General features: G+C 37.7%; 1 protein-coding gene across 3 annotated transcripts in view; it reads left to right on the top strand.

Moving 5' to 3' along the window:
• The window catches only part of LOC124173130 (zinc finger and SCAN domain-containing protein 2-like), a 342671-nt gene that overhangs the window by 1605 nt on the left and 313077 nt on the right, over nucleotides 1-27989 (top strand). The window contains exons 3-6 of one of the 3 annotated variants that reach the window (XM_046552636.1): nucleotides 5026-5184; nucleotides 11635-11760; nucleotides 12293-12356; nucleotides 17317-18954. In XM_046552636.1, coding sequence (XP_046408592.1) covers nucleotides 5026-5184; nucleotides 11635-11760; nucleotides 12293-12356; nucleotides 17317-18920 — 1953 coding nt within the window. In that variant the 3' untranslated portion in view covers nucleotides 18921-18954. Of the gene's footprint in view, nucleotides 1-5025; nucleotides 5185-11634; nucleotides 11761-12292; nucleotides 12357-17316; nucleotides 18955-27989 lie in introns of those variants that run through there. The other 2 variants (XM_046552638.1, XM_046552637.1) reach the window with 2 other exon arrangements.

The raw sequence follows: 27989 nt of genomic DNA on the forward strand, positions 1-27989 counted from the left end.
GCCTATCACACTTAGATGAATCATAATTATTGTTTTTAACCATACTGTTAACCTCTTAACGTTCCGTCGGATGCAATGGATCTGACAGGCTCAGCGCAAATGTTTTTTTTCACTTCTACGCGCCTATAGGTGGCAAAGACCCTTTGTACTCATAGTAGCTGTTTGTTTTGGCACCCTTTATGTAGCCTTTCGCTTTGCACATTGTGCCCGCATATCAGTAGCGTAATTAAGCAAAATAATGGTAAAGTAACGCCAAATAAAAGCATTATTTGATACAATATAGCAAATTAAAAAACCCTAATCATATAAAATTTACATGCATATAATAATATTTTATTGCCTAAAGAGCATATTAAGCATATTGCCAGCCTCGGTGGCGGGGGGGGAAGTCCTCGACTGCCAAACCTGAGGTTGTGGGTTCGAGTCCCGCCTGGGTAAGTTACCCTTACCCAGGGCATGGATGTTTGTGATTATTAATGTTATCAACCCTGATGTAAAGGCCGAACTGTGCTGTTTTCGGTGGCGTGTGAAATAAATAAATAAATAATTTAAATCCCACCTTGCTGCATCGGTCCGGGGCAGGATGACAGTGTGTGTAGGGGTTAAAACATAGCAAATAAGAAATCATTTATGTGTTAGACTATACTATTAAAAAGATTCTTTAGTGTTGGAACATGTACCATGGAGCCATGCTAAGAGTAAATTATGTTATTTCACATCTGTTGTTAGGCACATTGCACATGAACACAGCAATTCCAATATTGTGCCTGACGAAAGATTAAGTTAGTCTACAAGCTTGGAGAAATACAAAGTCTGCCGAAAATGATTTTCTTCGTATCTCCTGACTATACTTAACCATGAAGTTATCTCTGGAAAATGAGCCAACACCCTAATATTGCGAGAATATGGCTGAATATTCGGGGAGTAGTTTTGACGAAGCGATGACACTTCATCATTGTTGATGCCAGCAATAGGTATTCTCTGATGCTTAATCTCTCAATCAGTGAATGTTGAACAATACAGACAAGTCACATGCAACACCAAGAGACAAAATCAGTCGGATAAATTGCTAAATAAGACGCTGGTCCCCATGAATGTTCCGCTGCACGTAAAGTCTGCAAGCATATACATTGTGAGGGTTTGTCCAGTTCAGTGGAAATCAGTGGGGAGTCGAAGGATCTTGCCCGTTGATGCATAGTATTTGGTGAGACAGAAAAGGAACCAAAGGCACCACATTTTGAAGGAGCATTGGTGGTATTTGAGATTGAGAAATGTGCAATTATTATATTCCAAAGGAACCAGGCTGCTGCGCTATGCCACACAAAGTTGAGTTATAGAGGGTTCCATTTTCAAGTTCAGGGACGTGAAGAGATATGATTTCTTATTGTAAATAACTGACAGGGTTACAGATTGTGCTGTTAACGATGAGATAGTGAAAATTTTATAGTAGCAATATGTCTAGCGAGTTTTTTCAATTGAAAATTGATCTTTTCTATTAATAATAATATGAATATATTGATTAATATTATTTTGTGATAAAGCTTAGCTGCTGTAACATATGGATACATTTTTAAACTGCAAACCCATTTTATTTCTTGGTTTTTCAAGTATGGATAGTTTTTAATTTCATCAGGAGAGTGTTACATCAAAGCAAATATATCTGCTCTAACGGAAAATCATGTCTTTAAGGAGTTAAAATATTGATGAAAATGTGCTAGGCATAGCATTTACTGCAAGGAAATAGTCGGACACAAAAAGTTTCTTGTTACAGCGTAGTTTATAAATGAATTTTCAAGTAAATTATTGATGTGGTCATATTCAATGATATCTTTTGCTGTAATTGCTGTACTAATGTAACTAAGGCCGTTTTACTCGAGGCCCATTATTGCCCAATCGTACGTACGTACGAGGGTGTACTGAAAATAGAAATCGTGTAAAGTGGTGTATTGCTACAAGTCATGAGAGGGTGCACTGATGTGAGATGGCAAAGTAGCCCCTGCAGTAATTGCAGGCTGGGATTCTCGCAATTTCAACAAATGTTTTGAATACTAACCTGCGCAATGATTTGCCCCATGTAAAATGGCCTTTATGCATATTCAAAAGACGATACACCAATTATCACCCTTTTATTTCATATTTGCGCAGTAATTTTAATTACATCGGGGCACATCATTGCGCAATCTTATGTGTGTACACTGGTGCAGTCAAAATTGCATCTTGTAAATTGGTGAATTTCTTGAATGCACGAGAGAGTACACTGTTGTGAGATTGTAAAATAGCCCCTGCTCTAATTTCAGGCTCAGATTCTTGCGGTTGCAACAAATGTTTTCAATGGTACCCTGAGGAATGATTTATCTCATGTATAACGGCCCTTATGTATATTCGAAAAGACGATTCAATTATGACCGCTTCTGCTATTTTTGTGCATTAAATAGAAAATTAAAGCTTAAAAGTGTGTTTATAAAAAATAATTATGATTAATTTAATTGCGATGGGCAGTTTTTATGTTAATGCTAATTATTAATCAATAATATTACAAACTTATCAACAACAGTTGCTCTCAATAATTAAATTAAATATCCTTTTGGAACGCATACATCCAAATGGTGGAAAGCAGTTGTTCATGTTTTTGACAGTGTTCCACCAATTTTAAAAATCTGAAAAAATTATGGTTATACTTTACGGTAGGAGTAATAACATATTTTTCCAGCATGTCTATTGTTTCCTAAAACTCTTAATTTCATTTTGAAATTTTCAAACTTTTTTGAAAATGCTTATTATTTGTACAGATAAGTTTTTTGTAAATAGTTTCGTGGCGTACAGAATGGTATGTGTTTTATTTTACAGATCAATTTTGTCTAATTAATTTGGAATACATGGGAAAATTTTTGGGAGTAGAGAGTGGAGTGAAAAGCTTGAATGGGAAATAATTCTTTTCCAGCAAATTTTGCTTTATATTTTGCATTTTTATTTTGATGGCTGTCTTCGTGGGCAGTTCTGAGTGTTACTGTTGAATGACTTTGTGGAAGGAACAAGTTGTGATAGTTCCTGTAGCAAACACTGGGTCCAAGAGATACTTCTTGATGATATCAGGTTTCTGTTTTTTAATTGAAATTAATTATCTTAGCTTTTCGGATTATCCGTGATAAAACCCCAATGTACCACATAGTGTACCACATGGTGCATTATGTTAAAAATTAATCTTTTTGTTTAATTAATTTAAGTTTTTGTCTGTGCAAAATGGAGAAAGTTAACTTGTATTGACATGTATCCAGTATTTTGATGTGGTCTATAAAGCAACGATCAAGTTATCCCTAGGAACTATGGGTTAGTTTAATGAATTCCTTAAAACATTCCATTTCAAAAGTACATTTTTCTTATCTGGAGAAAAGCAACCTGCACACAGAAAATGTTTTAATTATGGGACTTGTTATGTACAAGATTCATGTCATAAATATTTACTGAGATAAAGAAAGCAGTTAACACATGCATTTTGTCACACTTGAAGGAGGACCAACAGTGACTGCCAGAGTTGTGAAAATGGATTTTTTAAAAATAATTTTTAAAATAACAAAGCTAACAAATAGCCATGAATATTATTTTTATAGGTGGTGGGTCATACTTCAAGGAATATTAGAAAAAATATTATAGCTATATTCAAATATTGCCTTAGGTCAAAATATGATGTTTTATAGAACCATATTTTTTAGGCAAGTTTTCTAAAATCTTGTGAAACATGAGGTTAGAGAATTTCCTTTATCCCTTACGATATTTGTAATTAGTTTTTGGAAACCTCATGACTTCTATAGTAAACCTGTAAATTATCATTGTGAATTGGATGAAAAATATGGCTGAGACAAATTATTTCCCTCTGGTGGTACAGTTGCCTCTGGAGAACGCATTCATTGATAAACTGTGGTTTCACGCAAACTTCAAATAGTCGCAAAAGAATTATAAGAGATAGCCAAGGGATATTTTACATTGTTTTATTCTTACATGGAAGGATGAAAATTGCCAAAATCAGAGTTGGTGGGGGTCATGCCTCGATGAACTGACATGGAATGATGCAATAATAATTTAAATTCCACTAATCCTGTTTCACTGCTCTGCGACTCCACTCAAACGACCCTTCTTAACGAATGTCCTGCAAAAAAGTTTTGTACAAGGGGGACTGAAGAGCTTCTTTGGGCTCAGTATTGCAGTAATCCTAAGGTGAAAACTCCACCATCTGGAAAGAGTTGAAGGTTGAATGAATATGTATTTTCCAAAAAAATCTAATGTACTGAGATGGCAGGTTACAGAAGAAAGTTTTTTTAATGTAAGGCAGGTAAGATGATAATATCAGATATTGCTGATCGAGTATTAAGATTATAATTTGAAGGTATTTCCCTCCAGCTTTATTTCTATAGCTTCTTTTTTGAGGCAGACTCAACGGTAGTTGGACCCTCTGGTCGACGCACAATAAGTTGTTTGAAAAATATGTAAAATTACTGCCAAAATGCAATTTAGATGCATAATTTTATTTGTACTGACACCAAAAATAAATAATAGGAAATAATTTTACAGAAAAAAAACAATGAATTTGGCTTCGATTATGGATGATGAAACCTTCCCTCATACACCACTGTAACACATACTTTTGACAGTATACAGGCAGCAATGCAAAATATCTGCTATAATATTTCACCTCTTTCAAAAAAACATTCATCTACATTCTACTTATAATCCACATATTCTTTCGAAATTGCTCGAACGTTTTATAAATGGGTCACTTCGATAGTAAATCCAGGATTTGTTGAAAAAAATGAGGTAAACGTAATGCGCAGGATATGAAGCTTTGAAATTAGTCAATCATAGAGAAGAAACCTATCCAGAAAATGGTTCTAGAAAATGCTGCCAATCCGCCAGTGGGTGAATAAGGGGTTCCAACTCCGGTTCACCCTTGAGGCGATCCCATAAACTTTTAGCGTGGGTTTTTGAACTTGTTGAACTTTAATAAACACTGAATACCTTGTGCATTGACAGGCCCTCAAAGGTTGTGTGGAGGCAGATGGACCTGAAGGCGATCTTCAGGAGAAGCAGCAATCTCATGAAGACGATGAGGAGGAGAGCTTCTGTCTGCTGCTGGAGAGCGATTCAGATGAAGGGGATGAATACAGAAACAGTGATGCCGGTACCAAGGTGGTGAGTTAGGGATACTTGCTGATCGACACAGTTTTTATCGTAGACTTCAGTGCAGTAGACTCACGGTTATCCGGCCGCACGATATCCATGCACGATTTTCACTCTCACTCAATATTTAATAAAATAAAATGCATTTGGAGCCAAAAATATCTGATCCGATAGATTCGGCTCCAAAAATCAAGGATCCAATCAGAATCAGGGTCCAGAAAAAATGCTGGATCCGTCCATCCTCAATTAAAAGCATCCCTTATCAGGATTCCCACTCAACCGTGAAAACCTTGAAACTGTGAGTAAGCTGTGAATTTAGTCTAACATGAAATAAACCTGGAAACAGCCATGAATATCATCATAAAACGTTAAAAATCTCTCCAAATTTGATGTAGAATTACGATTGACGGATGAAAAGAAAAATCGATAATTCAATCATGTTTCAAGGCCGAGTCACGTGCAGACACTGTGTACGCATTTATCTACTCACGTGTATTCACAGAGCGGTTATTGGTCCATGTGCCATGACGACACATTGGCCTGTGCTTGGAAGACTGGTAACCCGTAAAGTGATCCATTAAGCAATATTCCTATGACCTCTCAGCAGAAACATATTGCATGTTGCCTTGCCTGTTCAATCATGAACAACTACAGAAAAGCTTTCATGTTCGAATCATTTAAATTAAATATAATGAACAGATTTGCTGTATTTTGCCAAATTGACCACTCAACTTTGCTCACTGAGCAAGTAAGCTCTCTGTCATCTTGGCACTAAGCAGTCATTTGTTATGTGATCATACCAACACAGTTTCACTTCCGTTTACCATGGAGTGGAAGGGGGGATATTAGGAATTGAGAGTTAAACTGAGTACTATTGACTTATGTACAGTGAAACTGATTTACCGTGACATCATGATGTAGCTGCTAGCTAGATTCAACTACACAACTTGTATTCCTTATGAGACATTGATGTTCACATGGATCAAATTGTTTCAGATTTGAATTTTCTGATGAAAGTGAACAGAAATTTACTGCGGGGACGAGGGACATGTTAGACCTTCTTTACCATTTTTGAAGTGACCGTTGTGCATCGGCAATGCAAGTCGATTCCCAAAAGATATCAATTGATAGTGATGTTAACACTTTCAACGCTGACGATGTAAAACTCAAAATCATCCCCCTCTGCGACTTTCATTTTTTTCCTTCCTGTCAACTGCACAGCAAGATGGACACGTGATGCAGGTTGCACAAGGTCAGCTTTTTCCCTGTGCTCCTTTTCTTTCAATTTTTTCTGCGAGATGTGTTTAAAAAAATATGAGGAAAATGAAATTGTAATGTTGTACTGGTATTACCTTTGGTGTTTTGCCACTGCCATAGGAAATTTTTGGTTTAGATATTTGTACACTCATGCCTTGTATAGCCCAAATTTGTTCCTCGGGGAAACATCGTAACCCAGTGTAGCTTAATCAAAAAACTTTATCGCTCTCATGATAATACGTGAACTTGCACGAAGTACACACGAAAATCAAAAATTTTAATTATGTTTATAGTATTGCTTTCCTTAAATCTTCTTCCTTCATTACATATTAATTGAAATCCATTGCTGTGCGATGGCCAAAAGCATTACTTGACATTGAGTCTGGATAGTCGGCCTACCGAAGTAATTTATCTGGTCTCCTTAACAGAAAGACAGTAGTTAATTTAGATCATTAATTATATGTGGAGCTATTGGATATGAGTTTTTTTTAAGCAGTACAGTATGAGACGTAATTTTTGCCATCATAGATTATCAGGCGAATTACTTCCAGGTAGAGGATCTATGCTAAAGCCTTCGTGGTCATCGGTATTCACGCAGGAGAAATGGAGTGGTAGCCGAGTTGCGTATGAATATTATCAACACATAAAGGGTCTGCTTTAGTCTCAAACACAATGGCTTCATTCCCTCTCTGCAGTCGTAGGCCCTCTGTGTCACCTGAATACAGTGCTTCAGTAGGTGATTTTGATAGAGCCATACAGACGGAAAACCAAGAGAACAATGGCCAAAAATAGGAATGCGTGTAGAAAAATGAAGAAGTTATCATGGAAAACCATTCACCTAGAAGAGAAATTAAAACAGGTCAATTGCTTTGAAAATGGATATCATCAAAGCAATATTGCGTGGAGGTTTAAACTCACAATTATCTCTTTACTGTTATGCAGCTGTAAATTTTGAAGCCACCATTTATAATATGTTCCATACTTAGAATCTGATGCATTGTTTCCTTACCTCTGTATTTGTATTCTCAGCTGTGAGTAGATCATTCTTTTTTGTGGAATGCTCCCTTTGCCTTTACTATTCCAATGTCTATTTCTTTCTTGCTTCATCCATCACTGGTAGCTGGACTTCCTTTGGCTAATCAATGAACTGGTCAATCTGCTTGATGTAGCTTAGCATATAAGTCTGTTTATGAGGTTATGAAACATGAAAATAGCATATCATTGAAGCCATGGTAAGTAGTGGATTTATACTTTTAAGTGGTGATGTTATTATTTGTTTTTTATATTTTCTATCATGGATATACACTTAGATTAGTTTTTATTTTAAAACCTAGAAAAGGGTCAGTACCATAGTTTAACCAAATTTATCTCGGTTATGTTACACTTCCCTTGTAGCTATGTCATGACTACAGACAATCACCTCAGTGGTGTAACCGCCAAAGTGGATCTCAGTTGAAAAGTATGTTGTAATACCTGTCAGTAGTGAAATGGGAAATGTGACATGTGTAAAAATTGCATGCTGTTTAGTGTGGTTAGTAAGTTTTAGTTATTTCTAATATGTAAATTCCAATCTGAATTACTTCTTTTTACAAATCCCACTGGATCTAGAACAACATAGGGAACACGGTAGTCAAATCAAGCCACCAGGATAACTGAGAGTCAATGCCACTCAACATTTAGTATACTAACACTATATGATCTACTAGATTTTGTTTGTTTCAACCTTCAAAGTATACTTCAATAAAAAGTTCTAGATTCTATTGAGCTAAATGATGATGCCTATCACCCAACACTCTTGTGTATGTAGAAAAAAACCGTTCACAGTCGACATTTACTCAAGAAATCCAAATCGATTTCAACACAGCTTCACTAAATGTTAGAAATGTTAGTGACATCCCTAGCAATACTGCTGTAACATGCACCTTTAGCTTTCCAGTTACAGGATTCTTCAGAAAAGATTTCAGTTCTTTGTAGCATCGCATTACATCAATATCATCCACTTTGGAACACAAACTTATTCTCTTAATTTTCTGCTCAAGTTCTTCAGTGATAATCATTTGTACTATATCATCTGGGTCAAATAGATTGATATACTTACAAAACTGTGAAGTGCGATCATTAGCCCATAACTCCAGTAGCTTGGTTACTGCATGGCAAGCTGCACTGGACAGGACTGCACTCATTTCGCCCCAACTGACTCTCGTTCCACAATCCTCTAGCAGTTTAATAACATTGCTCCCGTAACTCCCTCATGCAACTAGTTCAAGTGCTTGCTGAATTCCCCAAAGCTGCCCATCTAGAATATGTGCAGGTGGCTGTGAGTGTCCTTCCAGAAATGTGATCATTTCAACAAAGCGTTCGCCATATTCTGTGGTGAACATAGCCTGTATTTGGATTGCTTCCTAGTCTTCATCTGAAATACTATGGAGAAAATCAACCCAGCATTGTCACTTGTCATGTTCTCACTGTGCATAAATCCTACAATGTCCTTTGCTTGTGTTGCAAGATATGCCACAGATTCATACCAGGAGCTCCACCTGGTTAAAAATGGCTGAGGAAATAGTGGCACTTGCTTTTAAGGGTAGGCTGTATTCAAATATGTTTTTTATAAAGGTGCTTCCTTTTTCATGTGTTTAGGAATGCCATCTTCACTTTGGATACTGCTTGATGCAAAATATGCAGATGTTTCCCAAGAGTATACAGTGCTAAATTAAGTTCATGGGCCCAGGACTGAATTATCAGAACATTGTCTGACAACAAATCCTCCATTGCATGAAAGCATTTTGTCATGTAACAAGCAGAGTAGGACAGTTATGCTGTTACATTATCGAGTGGTATTTCATATTTCTTCAGTGTGTCTTAAATTGCTCTTGAAAATGTTTTTGAATTAGCTGTGTCCAAAATACACACGTCACCAACTACAATGTTTAATCCACTATCAAGAAGTTCAACAATTTTTAGCTGGATCACAAAAACATTTTCCTCTCTTTTCCATTGTTTTATCACAAAACACTATTACCTACTTGTCCTTCAGTTGAGTCTTCGTGTTGTATTTTAGATCAGGAATATATTTGTCCCTTAGTTGGCAAATGTAGGTAATTTCTCCAGCACCAGTAGCGAGGTAAAATTATTCACAGCGGTAAATAAAATGTTAGTTTCCCTATGGCTATTGAAAGGATTAGAATGCTTTGACTTAATTTACAAAAAGCTGCTGTTCTCGTATACCTGCACTCTACGAATTCAATCAAAAATAATTAACAGTAGCGGGTGTAACTTTATGGAAATCCATAATCGCAGGAATAGAAGCATCAACAACTTTGCTATTTCCACATGCTAATTAATAGAGACCAACCATGATTTCGTTACAGTGACCTTGATAATTTTACGCTGCAATGAAACCATGGTCGGTCTCAATAAATCACCATGTGGAAATAGGAAAGTTGTTGATCCTTCTATTCCTGTTATTCAAAAGTGACTTCATGTGCTCATTTTCCAATTTGTAGAGAAGAATGTCAGCTTTGAGAAAGTTTCATACTACCCACTTTCCAAAATGATAATCAATTTGGTTTTTCATGGCAGCAGTTGATGCAGATAGAGATTGATGTTTTTAACTTTAAAGAATTTCCATACTTACCAAATTTTGCAGCAGTCAGATGCTTCGAAGATTTCCAATGTTTTTCAATCGAGTCTTTCCTTTCCCAAGCTACCTTACAATTGCAGAACTGGAACATTACCATACTTTTATCGATACAATGTAATCCATCCTTTTGATACTGAAAAGCCCTTTCCCTTTTGCTTAATTTTTCATTCGGCACTACAATTACTCGTCAAAATAACTAGAATGTCTGAGACACCAGCAGCAATATTTAACAATTGCCGCTGAAAAATCAGTTATTTTACAGACATAGCTAAAAGGTAGAGATCCAAACAACAGGTATTCAGGCACGTGCAGTCCATGGGTGCATTCATCAGGCTAGCGCCGGGCTAGCGGACAGTTCTAATCGGGATTTACCACTGAAATCTGATTTTAATGCTCACGGAGTGACAACAGTTCCAGGGGCATGCTTCAGATTCCTCTACTAATATAATATTCCATTCGTGATGTTGACAAGAAAAATTGCATGAATTGCTCTTCTATTGTTCAACTCAGAGCAAATATACGGTTATTCCCTCTAGAGTAAGGATGGGAGATTGCCATATATTTTGCCATTGCCTCGTATTGCAGCAAATCGAAAACACACGATGCCATCCTCCCGGGATTGTATCGTAACGTTAGTGATGCTCTTAGGAACTGCACTTGTCCACATACCTAAGGAATACTCGCACTTGTGTTAATTTTAATTGAATTGAAATCATTCTGTGTAATGTAATGCTTTTTCCTGTGTTTGAAATTATAGTTTCAAAATTTTCCCCAAAAGAATAAAAAATCGTATTTTTGGACACAATTTGCGACATTTTGTGAGTTCATAAGTCATTTTTCCAGTCACTTTGGGGTATTTTGTAACGTCTTACCTCTACCAGGACACTGTGTCTAAATCCGCAAAATTCATGATGGCGAAATTTTCCCATCCCTACTTATCAGTTGTCCATGCAGAGTAAATGAACCTTTATATTTTCCCATTGAAGCTATGCAAGCTTTGTCCTATAAGGAGCTTATCTATAGATTTCTCTTTTTTGTTAACTCAGAATGGCCTTCTGTTATATCTTGTCTGAGTAAGTTGAATTTATTAGTCAAAAGGTTTGATGTCTCTAAACTGAATTACAAACCAAAATGTACACTAAATTTATCCTCCATTATTGACCCTATTAATTAACCATGAATGTACGTTATTACCTATGAGCTATGGATTCTCATGCAAAGTTCTTTCGTAAAATAAGTTACAGTTATGAATAAGATTTTATCTGGAGTTCTGCATCTCCAGAAACGATTGGCCTGTGGATCATCAGGTGGCTTTTGCAGGGATTTTGCGATGAAAATAAGAAGTAACAGAAATATAGTAAAGTGATAGTTTTAACAAAATAATTATAAATACATATTATAAATTCCTAACATTAATTACCTTGAGGCAGCTTGCAGGGTAGTATGAAGACTATATCCATTTAAAACTAACTTTAATTTTATTCGTGTGATGAATTCTCTAAAGTTTTATTTTAATATTTCTGTATCTCAAGCATAAATGATGATGATTGGGGTTTATGTTGCAGCCCAATACCTTAACTGCTTCTCAAGGCAAAAAGGTGGAAGCTCAGGGCAGGGGAGCCATGGTGGCAGACCTGGACTGGACGCTCGTCAGGGCAAAGAAGGAACCATCTCCTGAGGAGAATGCCCAGGTATGTGTGAAATTATTGCTATGCAATTTGATGAATTGTTGGAGGAGATTTTGGGCAGAAATGTTAATCAAGGAAAATTCTAGGACATTTAGATTTTTACACAGCTTTAAAGGTAACCAATTTGATTGAAAGTTACTAATTACTCGAATAAGTTTTCTTACCTTAAAAAAAGTGGATTTTCCTTTTCATGTTGTACATTTGTATTGTAGTTTTCTTGCCTTATAAAATCCTGGGACGGATAAACTAAGCCTTATTAGCCCTCCAGTGGGGACGTGGGGCTGCTTGGTGGCCCATAGTGTTTCATTTGTTTGCTCTTTTTCACATGATGACATAAATTACCTGTGATTGTCAGGAGCTACCCATATTTAATTTCCTGAAGTTTTGAAAATATTTTTATTTTGTAAGGAAAAAATTTATGTGGAATTCCAAATTTTTATATAATGTGGTTAATAAAAAAGTTTAAATCAATCCTTTCAAAAAAAGTCCTGAATCTCTTTTCGTGCATGATTAATATCTTGATGATTACTTCCAGCCTACTTTAAGTGAGGATGGGGACCCATTTGAGAGTTCAGCTACTGCCCATGAGTCTGCATTTGGTGAGTACTCTTACGGGTTGCAAATAACTCTGTACTTGGAGGGATTGATGTTAATGTGTAGGATATGCAAGTAAATGCTTTTATTTAGCCAACTTTTACTGTGACTAGAGCAATTATTGAAAATTTGACTGTGTCCCATTAGTCCACAATGGAAGCCATGGATGAGTGCTTTTAAGGGCCTCAAATAGTTGCATACAAGTAAGGCTAAGGTCACTTTCAGATGGCATGGTGCTGTGCTTTAATATAATCTAATGTCCCTACCGATGCCTTCATACCAGTCAAATCATGTGGTGTTCTCCACTGCACGTATTTCTAACCGGCCAGGCACTGCAGCATCAACAGCGTCAACTGACCTTGAAACTCAGACCGCTTTCAGATGACAAAACTCTGGGTTTCCTTGTGCCATGCGGAGAATGTAGGAATGTGGAAAGTGGTCTCTTCTGAAATCGGCCTTATTGTGACTGATTCTGAAGGATGAAGAACCTGAATTAGTCATCCATCCATATTTCCTGTTGTCTTTATTTTAAGTGGTAATTGGATAGGGGAGAAGTTTTATATTAACTTACTTTTTTGTAGTCATTTGAATCGTTTTTAATGGTCTTCCCTAACAAAATATTTTTGTTTCACTGAAATTGTTGGGAATGTAAATGAGCAATGGCTAAGAATTTTTTCTTTATTTTCTCTATTTGGCATTTTTGACAGTTAAAGAGTCATATTAAATGAATAAAAAGAATTCTGCCTTGCTTCAACCAAGCTTGGAGACTAGTTTATTGAAAGAAAAAAATTTACTCAGAGTAGCCACGCACTTTTTTCCAGAAATGCAGGTGAAAAGGGGGGATGTGCGAATCCTCAAAATAATAAACCCAGAAAGCCAGAATGGAGCATTTTGTTTGAGAATTGAGTATGAAAAGTAAGTTTCAGGGTTCATTGAAAATGTAAACATGGAACTTGGTCAAATGAGGGCGAAAATTGGCTTAGCTTTTGAACCGATTTGAATTCGTGGTAAAATTAGCGAAAATCTTTTAAATGAGTGCATTTCTATTCACCCTTTTTTCCTTGGGATTAGCAATGGTGCTTTGTTAGGTTTTACTAACTACTAGGCATGGAGCTTCCTTGGAGGAGAAAATATGGTTGACATAATAGTAAATTGAGAGGTATGCCCCAGAAATGAAATCAGTATGGCTAAGAAACAGCCGAATTCTTGATATCAATCAAATAATTCTACATTCAATCTGCATAATAAACTGAAAGGCGTGTGGTAGGGGTGTTAGGACTTCCGCTGTTCTTACATAAAAAGGATATGCTCTACGGGAATTAGGACTTGCGTTTATTAAAATCCTTAACGGCTCGGGGGTAAAAATTCCCATATCTACCCGTTTCACAAAACAACTCTTTTAATTTATCGCTTCTATCGGACCTGGAAATATAGTGGGGCTCTAGTATTTTGTCCTCCGTGTCGCTTTTAAAGAAATCCATTCTCAACTGTTCAAGAAATTTAAGCTTAGCATGCAGCCTTCGAGTACCCAGTGGCTCCCAGTCCAATTCACATAACATCTGGGTATTGCTTTCTGTACAATGGTAGCGGTTTTTGACGAACCACGCAGCCTTCCTTGGTAATTTTTTTCAGTTCGCTGATTAAGTCTTTCTTTGCTTGATCCCATACGCTCGTTGCATTATCGAGGTGCGGTCGGACGAGTGCAAAATAGCACTTTCTTTTACTTTCTCATCTGAAAATCTTCCCACAATACGCTTCACAAATCCTTATTTCTTCAGAGCTATGCCACAAATATTTCATATGTGTGTTCCCCACAATAGGTTCAAGGTTATCGTTACTCCCTCGTACCTCACTTTGTATGTTGTCTCTATGTTAATACCATCCACTGCATAAACATGGTTATAGTTGTACGAATTCAGCAAGAAATGTACCGTCATGCATTTGTTCAGATAAAGTTCGAGTCCCCTCTCTTGGCTCCAGAAATGAACGTTGTTTCAGTCCAATGATAGAATTTCATAGTCAGAGTGATCACTAATTTCACGATAGATGACGGGGTCGTCAGCAAATAAACCTATTTTACTGCTAATGCGGGAGCAGAGTTCATCAATGTATGTAATGAACAGCAGGGAAGAAAAATCTATTTTTCCTTTAGCCTAAATAATTGCTGAAAGAGAAAGGCCTACATACGTTGGTGCAAAAAAAGAAATAAGAGGTGAATTCGGAGAGAAATTTTACCACCCAAAAGCAGAGCAGGGAATTCACCTTCTTAAGTTTCCACAAGAATTGTACGATATAATGTCATACTGACCCAAAATAATAAATTTGTCCTTATTCTATCTAAAATGTATCATGATTCTGCCATTGATGGTGAAAGCGATAGCCAAAATAAATCTGATATGCTTACATCCTACAACAACTAAAATTGACGTCTATCTAGTGGACCACTTCTGTGCAAAAACTATACTGCAGGACGTAATACAAGATGGCAGCCTGTGGTGATTTTTTTACTGATTATTGAAAATTTGTACTTTCGTAGCCCTTGGCATGTTAAATGTTCATTGAATATCTTCTCAAGTTATAAGAAGTGGTTTTCTGCAGAAGATAGCTTGGGGAATGATTAAACTGCATATATTGAAAAAGAGTGGAAATTCTACCATCCCAACACAAATAAGAGCTCAGTCTTGCGTGCCATACTTGGAATATCTGCCCCCGGTGCCCCTCCAAACCATTGCTTATCTCATGGCAGTTGGGTATATTTCACACAAGGGAGTTTCTTTTGGCTGTTTGTTCATTGCTTTTATCTATAAATTTTTAATAAGCTCTATGAAAAAAAATCCAGAAATTTTTCAAATTATTTTTCTAGGTACTCATATGTAGTACCAACACAATTTATTGTGATTGCCATTGTTTGTAACCTTTTTAATTTAGAAAAGTTTCACCAATCATTAAATATTCGATTGAAAAGGAAATTTTTTCCCCTTTTTAAAGGACCAATTGTGAAATGGGTCTAATTTTAATCTTTTTCTGCAATTGGAAGTCATGTGTGATGCGTATGTGTGTGCTTGATTATTAGTATAATTTGACGGTGTGGCCCGCAAATGCAATATTTTTGTATTCGGTCTATTTCTTTCTTTGTTTCACTTCGCTCGTTCCCATTCCCGAGCTTTTGCTCATTCAAATTCGCGGGCACAGCAGCAGACAGGCGGCCGTGCTCTAAACAGATTTCAGGTTTCGTGTGTCAATTGTTTTTGTGTCACGTGATTTACGATATAAACCCAGGCCCGGCGCAAGACGTAGAGAGGTGTTGGTTGTTGAACTGTGAGTGGGCGGTGCTAGGTGTCAGAGGTACTCCGTAAGCCTGGCAATAGGCCAGCAGCGCACCGAGGAGGGAAAAGGCGGAGGATTGAGGAATAGGAGCTGTGTCAAGGAGATTTCATCAAATCGAGTAACGCAAATACGTCGGTCATCCCGCAAAACCTCAGGACACCAAAAGCGTGTGGGTTGATGACGCGCCAAGCGGTGATCTCGACGAGGAGCCACATCTCGACGCATAAGTACTCTCCCAGGATAGTGAACTATCCACTCTCCCTACTCCAATCAGCATTTCTTCCGCTAAGAAGACACCTTGTGTGGAGGTGATAGTTTGTAACAGTGAATCAGGGACGATTTCATTTAACGTCAAAGAAAAAGCTTGTCCCGAAGCTAAAACCTGTATTCTCCTGTCCTTGCAGTTTGTGCTTGAAATTCCAATAGTGCTGGACACTTTAGTACGTGTGGACGTGGGGCATGTAAAATTCAAGTTGGAAAATCCAACAGTCATTCATAATTGTCGTAGAAATTCCTAGAGAGGCCATTATAAATTTTGTTATGCACTAGTGTTAGTTTTTGTTTTGGTGGGGCATTGCATTCTTTATTCTTTTTCCATCAGTGTGTCATCTAAACATAATCATTCCGTCCCTCGTTAGATTTAAGAAGGAAGTTATTTATGTTCATTTTATTTTCTTTTGTCACCAATAAATGTGTAAAACCATTCACAATCCAAGCAAAGTCGTTTTGTTTCTGCTGTGCTTCGCATTTGGGTTCAAAAATTGCCGTATTTTCCTTTTGTTTCGTAATCGCGTGCGGTAGAACCCACGTGGTTTTTCTATCAGTTAAGATCCGTCCACCGTCAGTGGATGACGTTACGGTATGCACTATCGCCGCTGGTTTCCAACCAGTGGAGCCGGGGATCGAAATCGTACGACATTAGAGTTGGCGAATTCATCTGATGGTACGTATCGTCGCAATGCGTATCATTTTAACCCATGTTTACGTCTTTTTCGTTCTTCCACACCCTTGTTGTCCTCGTCATTTTATGCTATGCGTTCTTTTCCCCATTATTCATTTATATCGAGTCTCTAAGTTCAAGTCCAACTTTTCTGCTTTCATTGCCCTTGGCATTTTAATGGTTCATTAAATATCTTCTCAAGTTTTTAGGAGTGGTTTTCTGCAGAAGAAGGCTTGGGAAATGATTAAACTGCATATAATGAAAAAGACTGGAAATGCTACTATCCCAACACAAATAAGAGCTCAGGTACCTTTTTAATTTAGAAAATACTCACCAATCATTAAATATTCGATTGAAAAGAAAATATTTTTTCCTTTTTAAAGGACCAATACTTAAAGGGGTCTAATTTTATTCTTTTCCTGCAATTGGAAGTCATATGTGTGTGCTTGATTATTTGTATAATGATTTCGTCTTTTTTGTTCTACTACACCCCTGTTGCCCTCGTCATTTTTATGCTATGTGTTCTTTTCCCCTCCATTCATTTACATCAAGTCTCTAAGTTCAAGTCGAAGTTGGGAAGCAATTGTACCACCTGATTTGTGAATTTTTCCATCCATTCGATGGATTTTAAATAGAAGATGTTGTAGTCTTAAATTTCATGGCTGACTGTGTTAATTGCTATTTGAATTTTTCTCTAGGGGTCCCGGCTGCCGAAGCAATGCCCGAGCAAACAACATCAAGTTCATATCTGCTTGCAGAAGGAAATCTTAGGAATCATTCAATTGATGAATGCATTGGTCCCACACCTTTGGTGACACAAATTGATTCCAAGGCTGGAACATCCCATGAAGAGATGGAGAAAAATCTGATAGATGAAGACTTGGGGAAATGTGGTGCTTCTGAATCTGATGAGATATCAAGTTGCTCAATTCCTGGTGTCAGACAATGTAATACCAAAGACATTGAATCACTTAAAAGCAGCAGAGGTGGAGCCGCAATGGCTGTTGTTGGGGAGAAAAGTGGTTGTGATGCACCAAATACCTCACATAACCTTAGGTTTATCAGAATAAGCAGAAAAATCAGAAGTGGCTGTGAGACCATCATGGGAGGCAATGAGGAGATACTTAATTGCTTGATCGAAAATCCAGGGAGGAGTTACAGTTCAAACGAAGATTCATATAATTGTTTCAACTGCAGAGATGTGTTCAACAACAAGAAGGAGCTAATGAAACACATGACAATTCATTTTGTTGCTCGTAAATTTGATGCTGCAGCAGAATCATCAATCGTAGATGTGTCTCTGGAAGCACTACTATCAAGCGGACATAGAAGATCTTGCGAGCCTACCATCTCAAATGCTTTAAGTGGGCTGGATAGGAAAAGACTAAAGCCTATGCGAAAAGAAAATATTCTTATCAAGGAAACCAGTGGAGGAAAAGGGGACGAGAAAAATAGAAGACGATTGACGAGAAGTATCACTCTAGAAGAGAAAACAACTTCTCAAAGTTCATCTTCAAAGTCATCTAGCACTAGAAATCTACGCAATCACGTGGGTTCGAGAAAGGAAAAAAGACTATATTCATGCAGTGAAGGGACTAAATCCTTCACTCAGAAAAGGGACCTCACCGTAAACAAACTTAAACACACAGGAGGGAAAACGTATTCTTGTAGCACTTGCTGCAAGTCTTTCACTCGTAGAGGTCATCTCGATATTCACTCGCGAACACACACGGGAGAGAAGCCTTTTATATGTAAGGTCTGCAGCAAGTCCTTCTCTAGGAAAGACATTCTCTACGTGCACGTACGTACTCACACAGGAGAAAGGCCTTTTTCATGCAACGAGTGTGAAAAGTCTTTCTCGGATAAGAGCCACTTAGTTAGACATGTGCGCACGCACACGGGAGAGAAACTGTTTTCTTGCAACGAGTGTGAAAAGGCTTTCTCGGATAAGAGTAACTTAGTTACACATGTACGTACCCACACGGGGGATAAACCGTATTCTTGTAGCATTTGCCGCAAGTGTTTCACTCAGAAGAGTACTCTCGACAATCACTTGCGAACACATACCGGAGAGAAACCTTTTATCTGCCACCTGTGCAGCAAGTCCTTCGCTTGGAAAAGTCAGCTCACCTTACACACTCAAAGACACGCGGGAGAGAAACCTTATTCTTGTAGCATTTGCTGCAAGCATTTCACAAAGAGATGTTCTCTCGACAGTCACATGCGTTTGCATATGGGGGGAGAGGCATTAAATCATGACACGAGTGTGAAAAGTCTCTCTCGAATAAGAACCACTCAGTGACACATTTTCGTATACACTCGAGAGAGAAGACTTTGTCGTGCAGAATGTGCGAAAATTCTTTTTACAGAAGAGCCTCTTAGTACATTTGTGAAGAACAATGTTTTCCAATGTTTTTGGCTTTAAGTCTAGTCTTCATTGTCATATTCTAATTGGTTCCGAATTTTCTTAGAATTAATCATTTGTTCTTTGAATGTTCTTTGTTAAAATAATTATTCTTGTCCACATTTTGTAAATAATGTGATATTAGTGCACAATAAAAGCTTCTGGCCGAGTTTGTTAGTTTAATGAATCCAGCATGTCATTTATTTTCATTGTTAAAAGATATGCAATTTTATTTCTATTTCTCTGTTTTCACTCGCGGCTGAGCGATTCGTCATGATTTGTCGGAATGCACGGTTAAAAGGAAAGCAAGGATAATCGTGGGCCATTAACCTTAGAATGGTGAAGTTGCGAGAAAAGGCAGCAATGGAGGTGGAAGATGTACAAACTTTGGCAGAGTGAATGGGGATGTTATCGGAGGGTGGGAGAGTAAGCAGAGGGTGGAGATTGGATGCTAGGTGGCGCTGAGCGCCTTTGCAGGGTTTGGTAATGAGAAAATGATTCAGAGGACACGTTGGACGCAGCCAAAAGTAGTACTACGGAGTGAGCGATCAAGAGATTCATTTATGTACAAACTTTGGCCGCAATCCGTTCAGCCGTCTGGAAACACATGGCGGACTGATAAACATGTATTAAAGATTACATATGAAAAAGATTAAGCGTATCCTGACAGTATCTAATCGCCGAGGAATGCCGTAAGTTCCTCCTACAAAGCTAGGTTCACATTTTTATATCTAGAATTTATGATACTTTGTATGCATATGTAATTTTAAAATTTATCTGTGAAAAATAAAGAAAAAGTCTAGACGACTTCCACATTTTAATACCTTTTCAGAATGAAGAAATGCATTTTAGGTTAACTAGAGGATTCCTCTTTCTCCACTCATAAAGATTATATGACGTTACATTTGAGGGTAATCTTGCATCATTGTCGCCTTCAAAGGTGCCTTTGGGTGTTTATATTTATTTATTGCCAAGGAAAAAATCTTTTTTATGGATAGTTTCTATCAATACGCTTGCGTTAAATCGTTAAATAAAATTTAAAATTAAATTTACTATGCCAAAATAAAAATGTTTGGTTAAATATAAGAGCAGCCACTGTTAGATTAGCAAAGAGAATTCACCCACGTGCATGGCACCCGATATATCGAAAGGTGGTCAATTTTGGTAATATAGATAGAAAATAGCGAAGAACAGCTTGAGGAAATATGAAAGAATAAGATCAACCGTAAGGACAAAAACGAGATGTAAGTAATTAATGTATTAAGAAAAAAGGACATATTACATTCGTGGTCCGTCGTGAGGGGGTAGGGTGAGCAGTCCCGGATTATGAGGGTTCACCACCTGCTAGACACGCCCGGGGTCGATGGAAAATATCTTCCCCGCTCATGTCCCGCACACTGTGGCAGAAAAATTTTGACGCTCCCCCAGTTAAAGGTTTACAGCCAGCGACTGCGTCCGCCGGGGATGCAGATGTTGTGTTGACATTTAGTCATAAAATTTAGCAGCGACATAAGCAACTTTATATGTCGAATAAGCAGTCATGAGAAAAGGCGGCAGTTATTCGAGCAGATACCTATCCCTGGGCAAGATAGGCCAACTAAAGAATACACAAAGCCTTTGGAAATGCCGTGATTTGGCGATGGGAGGCTTCTAAATATGCCTCGCATCATCTGGAGGAGAAGGCAGCAGCTCATCTTCATATAAGGTAGGGGTTACGGTGGTCAGTACAGCGACTCTCATTTCACTGCAGGCGTGAGAACGTTTACTTGAACGGCTGTAGTGCTGCGATGAGGAAGGCAAGGGAAAACAACCACATTAATATCCCGAGGAGTCGCTGCCTCTCCAATGTTAAATTATCACTCACGATGGAATTCCCTAAGGCAAAACATTCCGGAGGTAAAAGTAGTCCCCCATTCTGATGTCCGGGTGGAGACTGCCCGAGAGGTTTTAATGGCCACTTGCGATGAAGTTTTGAAGATAGGTATAGTGGCGGAAAAAATTGACGCACAGCTCATCAGCGTCTGAATGCGGGCAGTTCAGGAACCATTTGTCTCCCAAAAATTCTTAGCATTTAGCGTTTTCGAAGTAAATCTTGGGCGTGCTTCGCGATGGCGGATAAACGAAATTGTCTATTTTTGGTGGGCCTTTGGTGCGTTTCCATTCTGAATTTCAAGGATATATGCATCCGATATATCGGAAAAAGGTGCGAGGGTTGTGGCAAAATACGGCATAGTGACACTTTTGTGACTTAGTCGTGTTCTGCAAGAATCCTGTGGCGAGGAGACAGACGACCCCATATGAAAGGCCAAGTGCCATCCAGATACAAAGGCGAATTTACCGAGTGGAGTGCTCTTGCGGAGACTCGTGCATGTGCCAAACATCACGAGCCTTGAAATGCAGAATGAATGAACACCAAAGAGCTACCAAGAATAGATCACTTCGTTTATCCGCCATCGCCGAGCATGTTTGGGGAAGGCCAATGCACAACGTGTACTTCGGAAACTCATCACCAGACAGAAGCAATAATTTCCCCGGCTGATTGAAGAGGCTATCGTAATAGCCAAAACACCAAGCTTCAACAGGGTGGACAGGTACTCGCTCTCCAACGCCTCGAAGAGACTCATCCCCAAACCAGCCAATTGCCATACCTTGCCGCACCTCACCATAATTAAGCCTTATATAAGACTGAAAAACATCTGCGTCCGTCATTTCAAACCCGAAGACGCCTGCAGCAACGCCGGCGAAACTATCGTTTAGAGAGGAATCGGCGCTGAGGGCAACTCGGAAGCCAAGCTGCACCAAGAGGCTAATTTTACTTGGACCGTTCTCTCCCTGCTACGGAAGCGGCTTTCTCCGCTCCTTACTTGTTGGACTACAGCCAGTAAACAGGTGGGGGACTGCGCTGTCGGTTCGCTGCCTGTTTATTACTTTTGTTTTACTGCTGACATTTAACGTGTATGATCTACGTATATGTATTACTAACATTCTACGGAAGACAACAGTACATATCAATTTTCAATTGACCCCCTGGTTTGGAAGTTAGCTGAGGTTTTGCGTTGTGTACAACAACTCCGTTAATTTTAGTGGCATAAACAGCTTGATTTCGGCTAACTACTAGTGATAGATGTGGTTTCTTCATATCAAGATTGTAGTTATAGGAACGAAAATTACGGTTGTGCCAAGCGCTCAAATTAGGAAACCTTGATTTTACGCGCATAAAACGGGTGCTTTTGGGGAAAAAATTAAGAACTGGAAAAATTATGAAGCCGAAGATTTTTTAAGTACATGTTACAACACAGAAATGCATTCTCTTTCGTATGATTTTTCTTGCATTGAAGTTGATTGCTTCGTTAAGACGCTAAAGCTCCTCAAACTCGGGTATCTTGCTTTTTTACAGACAGTATATGAGCTGGAAAATGATGCAAGACCCTTTGAGAATAATGTTAATAGAATACACGAATCAGGACATTACATTCTCTCCAGATCGCCCCGTGATTAGGAAGAGGAAAATTCTCTAGCTCCTGAAGGAGAATGAAGAATGTAGCCCGCGGAAGTGCAAAAGGAGCATGCTATCCCCGGAAACGGTAACGAGGAGGCTGATGAAGATACATAATTCGAATCGATTGATGCAAGAGAACCGCATTCTTTCCAATACAAATGAGACCCCCACTTCTACAGAAAAGGGGGAAAACTTGAATGGAGTGCAAGAGCAAACATGAGAAAAAATGGCTGTTCTCGAGCGATTGCAACTTCTCTAATCAAAGTTGAAAATAAGTCTGTTGCTTTGCCCATCCCTGCCTGTTTGTGATAGTGCCTCTATTGAAAACTTGGATTTATCATTTTGAGACAGTGTATGGAGAAATTCCTGAGAATATTCAGAGTATTGGTGTATTTTTAGTGAAAAACATTGTACCTGGGTGTAGTGTGCAATCCATTCAGACATTGTCCAAGTGTTATGTTGCCATATAAAGAAGGTCAGTTTTTATTAATACCATATTTAATATAGAAAAATTAATTAGTTCGACAAATAAATCTACAACAGAAAGATGATGATGAAATGTTGTGTCCTAGAAAGTAAAGGTGATGGACCCTCAGAAAAGATTATTTTTTTCCACTCTTGACCACTAACCTTGTCTTTTCCAATAGCATTGATTATTCAAATGTTAATGTTTTCAAACCCTACCCTATGTGAGCATAAAAATTATGTGTGGAACCATTCGGATGATAGTGCAGTAGTGGGAGCAGGAGGTGAGTTCTCTATAGGATTAGCTAATAATAGGGTGGTTTTCTATTATTTTTTCACTGCCTATATCGGAAGATATAGACAGTGAAAAAGACTCCTGGAGTACGTATTTCACGCTTTTAGATTTTTAAATGACGATATCTATTTTTCGCGATTAAATGAAAAGTGAAAATTTTCAAGCGTGCGAAAACGCGACGGGTAAGGAAATCTCTCCGTGTGACGTATTTCTGGTTCCCCCTCCCGCCATGTGAGGTGACCTTGATCGAGGCTCTGAGCGCTGATAGGACGCAGGATGCTATCGGGTAGCTGAGTACCTTTCTGGCAGGTGGCGCTTGGCTTAAAAAAGGTTTATTAATATCTTATCAAAGGAAGAAAACTTTCCGACCTTAGCCAGTTTTAATAGGTGATTATTAAGACATGTTTCCCTGAGCTCTGCACCTCATGCATGCATTTATAATCTCAGACGACGTATAACCTCTATCTTCTTATATAGAAACTAGGTCCCTGTGACGTCACGTGGAGTGGCATCACATGGGCGCCAATCTGGCCGTTTTCAAATGAGGATAAAAATGGACCATTGCCATTCGTCTAAACAGGTATTTCTAAAACGAAATAATTCGTATATTATGAGTAAAGTAATGGTGGGTAACAAATCGCAATCAATGCCTTTCGGTTTCTTTGATGAAGGAAACTACCCTATTCTTACGGTGGAGGGTTTGTTGTAACTGCAAATGCCTCCCCCGAGATCTGCCTATGATGAGAAGTTTCGAATCCACACGAAGTTTTATTTTCGGCTAATGTTTCAAGCCAATAGTTTTATGAACCTTGCCACACCACGCATACAGAAATCATCTTTGGATTTGATATGCTATTGTTTCCAAACACAACCCTGAAACTTGGATAAATCGAACATCAAGGGACCAGTTAAAGACTTTGAAATATCCAAAAATTCAATTACAAGAGGTCCATCATAAAAAAATCCAAAAAATAAAATTCTTCTTTCCAATCAAAACTCACTCACTTATTGCCCTATGCTTCCTTGAAAAATCAGTGGGCACACACTTTTGAAGTCCGAAAATATCCTGATTGAGAAAAGCTATGCTTCTGGATGGAAGCCGCACTCTATGAACAGCACTTGTCCATGACACCATCATCTTCTTCATCACCCCTAAACAAATTAGGTGCATATATTCCAATGGAAACTCTGTCACCACCCTAATTCCAGGTATCCTAAGGAGGATTATAATTATGAATTATAATTCCTCAAGATTTTCTAAAATAATGTTGTAATTGCAAAAATAACTGCAGAAATGGAGTGAGTATGCCAAAAAAAACATTTGTGGTGCAATTTTCAAAACAATCCTGCAAAAATCTGATTTTTTGTTCTACTTTGTCGCAATCCGGACCACTGTGCGCCGTTTCTATTACGAGGTTGGGATAGGGAAGGGTAAGTTTCCAGATAAAAAGGATCAGGTGTTGATGAGGAACGTGTGTGTGTGTGTGTAGCTCCACAAAGGGAAGATCTATATTACATTGAAAAAGAATGAAGAAAACAGAGGAAAATGGTCGCGTTTGATTCTTTTTAAAAGAATAATTTCTCGCTGTCCTAAAATTTCCGAAATAGTTCTCAGAAATAAAGTCTCACGTTTAAAAACTCACTTTCACAGGTAATTCGATTTGAATTATAAACCGTTCGAAGAGTTTCATCGTCCGAGATAAGCCATAAAAGTACTGAATCAATCGCAAAATATTTTTTATACGAAATTGATGATAAAATTACAGATAATGTACTTCGAAAAAACATATATTGCTTGATGTTAGAAGTCATCAAATCCGGGGAAGGGGCTTGAAATTTCACGCACAAAATAACTTATCTGTTTGCGTATCATTTTATTTTACCTTTGAAGCAGCAAATACTGTTTCATATACTTTTATTCGTTGTTTTAAGGAAGGACCAAAGATTCAGTATTGTGTTGTAGTTTGAATGCGTGCACCACAATCACAATGCAATTATTTGTACAAATGACAATAAAATGCGTCTTCTTGAAAACAATATATTGCCAGCCATGGTTTCTCAGGGAAATATTTCTGCTTTCCAACTGCTTTGGAACCCTTTTGAAACACCAAAATCTCTCATGGAAATGCTGTGGAACCCAATTTCCACTCATTTATACCAAAAATTGACAATATGAAGACGTTTTTAACTCATTTGTAATCACCTTTTTATCTTCTTTTTGCAAAGAGTATTCGTAAAGCACCGCTTTCTACACGTTTGGAACTCCTTTTTAACGATTTTACAGGATTTCCAGGCGTCATCATTCGTACTGTAACTGCTGTGTACTGAGAAGATTCATATGTAACTACTTTCCATATGTTTGCAACTCTTCTTTAATGACTCCATGTGATTTATAGATATCTTTATTTGTTTTTCAACTGTCCTCTACGCGCCAACACAACATGGGCAGGTTCAGTCTGATTCGTTTGGTCAAGAAAGCGAAAATTCTTTAATATATGCAATAGAAATGCATTAGCGATTAAAGAAATGGTAAATCAGTTAATATAAGCAAATCTTTAATATTCACTCGAATGAGGTTAAATAATAATTATTCTATTTTCCTTGTAGCGTAAATCGTACTTTTTGGGGCAGTTTTGAAATGCGTCAAGATTATCTTCACTACGTACTCAGAACCTTGGTTGCGTAGATCAAGGTATTCAGTAGCAGCTTCATAGCAAATGTTGCTAATAATGGCGTTTTTTGGCGTTTCCAATTTGAATTTATTATTGTTAAAACATCAATGCTTTTGAAGAATATTTAGCACCCAAATGTTGAATTTTATGGTACTTTTTGCAAATTTTTGTCAATGGTCTTCAATATTTTCGAAAAAGTAGTATTTTGACCGTCGGTAGTGGACCGGTCGACTTATTGTATTCCCCATCCCCGGACAGTGGTTTATGCCCATCTTTTGTTCCGTATTTCAGGACTTTATTTACGCCAAAAATGAATCCCTCCTTCGAAAATCTGTTTTAATGTCGCGGAATTGAGACAAGTTCAGATACCCGGAAAGGTATTTTTCCGCTTGTTGCATTGGATTTTCGGGTTTTTAACATGACGGTTTTCAAGAAAACAATATCCAAAAATGGAGGAATTTCACTAAGAAATGAACACTGAATGATCCACGCCAGCCAAGGAAGACCGGAGTTAGGCTCTCGATGTGGACTTTCTTGGCCACCAAATTAACTTTCCCCCTACTTCCGTATGAGTACGTAATCAGTATTGTACGAATAAAATAGGTAAGCCATTGCGCATGCAGACGGTCGCGTGACGTAAACAGGATTTCATTTCCAAGTTGCATCTTTGGAAATCTAGTGGATCTTGTGGCGAACAACTTTGTTTACAGAAAATTGCACCCAAGGAACTGCGTTGTCTTTTTGCTCGGTTTCTTGCTGCGGCAATAGCTATCGCAAATGCAAAGGAAGCGTGAAGTTTTATAGTTTTCCCAAAGGTTTGGAGAGGAGAATTTCGGAATGACGCTCGCCGGAGACAGGACTTAGTGAACGCAGAAACAGGTAAGATATTAATGCAGATGGTTAAAAAAACAATTTAAAAAACTTTCATTTTCATGATGAAAATAGTTTAACTTTAACCAATATTCCGTTTTCAAGTTAAGTTATTGTAAAATTAGCATGAAAGGAACATAGTATGGTATTCAGTCATAACGTGCACTGCGTGAGGCATGTGCCGAAGAAATAAATTTGCATCTCCCATTGTATTGTAAGTATTGCAGCATTTAATGTGACCATTCAGAGGAATGGTGAAAATTAGGAAGAATGCATTTTTTGTGCAGCTAACGTTTGAGGTAGGATTCCAAAAAAGATAATTATTTTAAGTTCATTTCCGGCAATTACATTACATTTAGCTAAACGCGCAAGTGATTCATTTGTTTGAATTCAGAAATTTCATAAAATAAAATATTTGCCTGTGGTATTTTTCCAGATTTATTGAAATGTCCTTCAAAACCGACTCTTGCCTTTAAAACGCTTTTGTGCTTCTTTGGTTATTATCTGTTGTGCAAGTGTAGTTTCTATGGTTTAGGATTTAACTACTATTTCCATATCTTTGACACTTAATTTTTATTTTCTGCCTCGATAGTATTACATAATGTATGTTAAAGAGTTTTTTATTCTCAGTGCCTTTTCTAAAGCTTCATTTGTGACCACATGTAAAGACGAATTTCATCAATATTTTTCCTACATAATTCTGCATTGTTTCACAATTCATTTTTCATTGATAAACGAATATGAATAGTATTAATCGCGGAGGTGACTTTAAAAATTACTGTTTTTCAGCAAGTTAAAGGGAAATTTCAATTTTACTTAAACACTACTCCGAAAAAATGTCTCTTAATTGAAATCATGGACGGTGATAATAGCTAAACCCACATTTTTGGTAGAACTGTTTTAATATACTGCAATGTCTTCTATGATTAGGTATTTTTTTCTAGTTTTCTTTCTAATGAAACTACAAAAAAGATATTATCTTTCATTTGGATCTTAGAATTTAACTATTTCTTGGACTATCTTAATGTGGGATTTTGTGTATTGATTTACCCTTAGGTGCACGCGCCAGTGCACGCTAGCGGGGTTTTTGCCGCACTTTTACATTTTTGATTTTCCCAAGTATAAATTCAAATTTGAGGGTATTTTAACTTATTTGGTTAACTTCA

The sequence above is a fragment of the Ischnura elegans genome (genome assembly GCF_921293095.1).
Source record: "Ischnura elegans chromosome 13 unlocalized genomic scaffold, ioIscEleg1.1 SUPER_13_unloc_4, whole genome shotgun sequence".
Classification (NCBI taxonomy): Eukaryota; Metazoa; Arthropoda; class Insecta; order Odonata; family Coenagrionidae; genus Ischnura; species Ischnura elegans.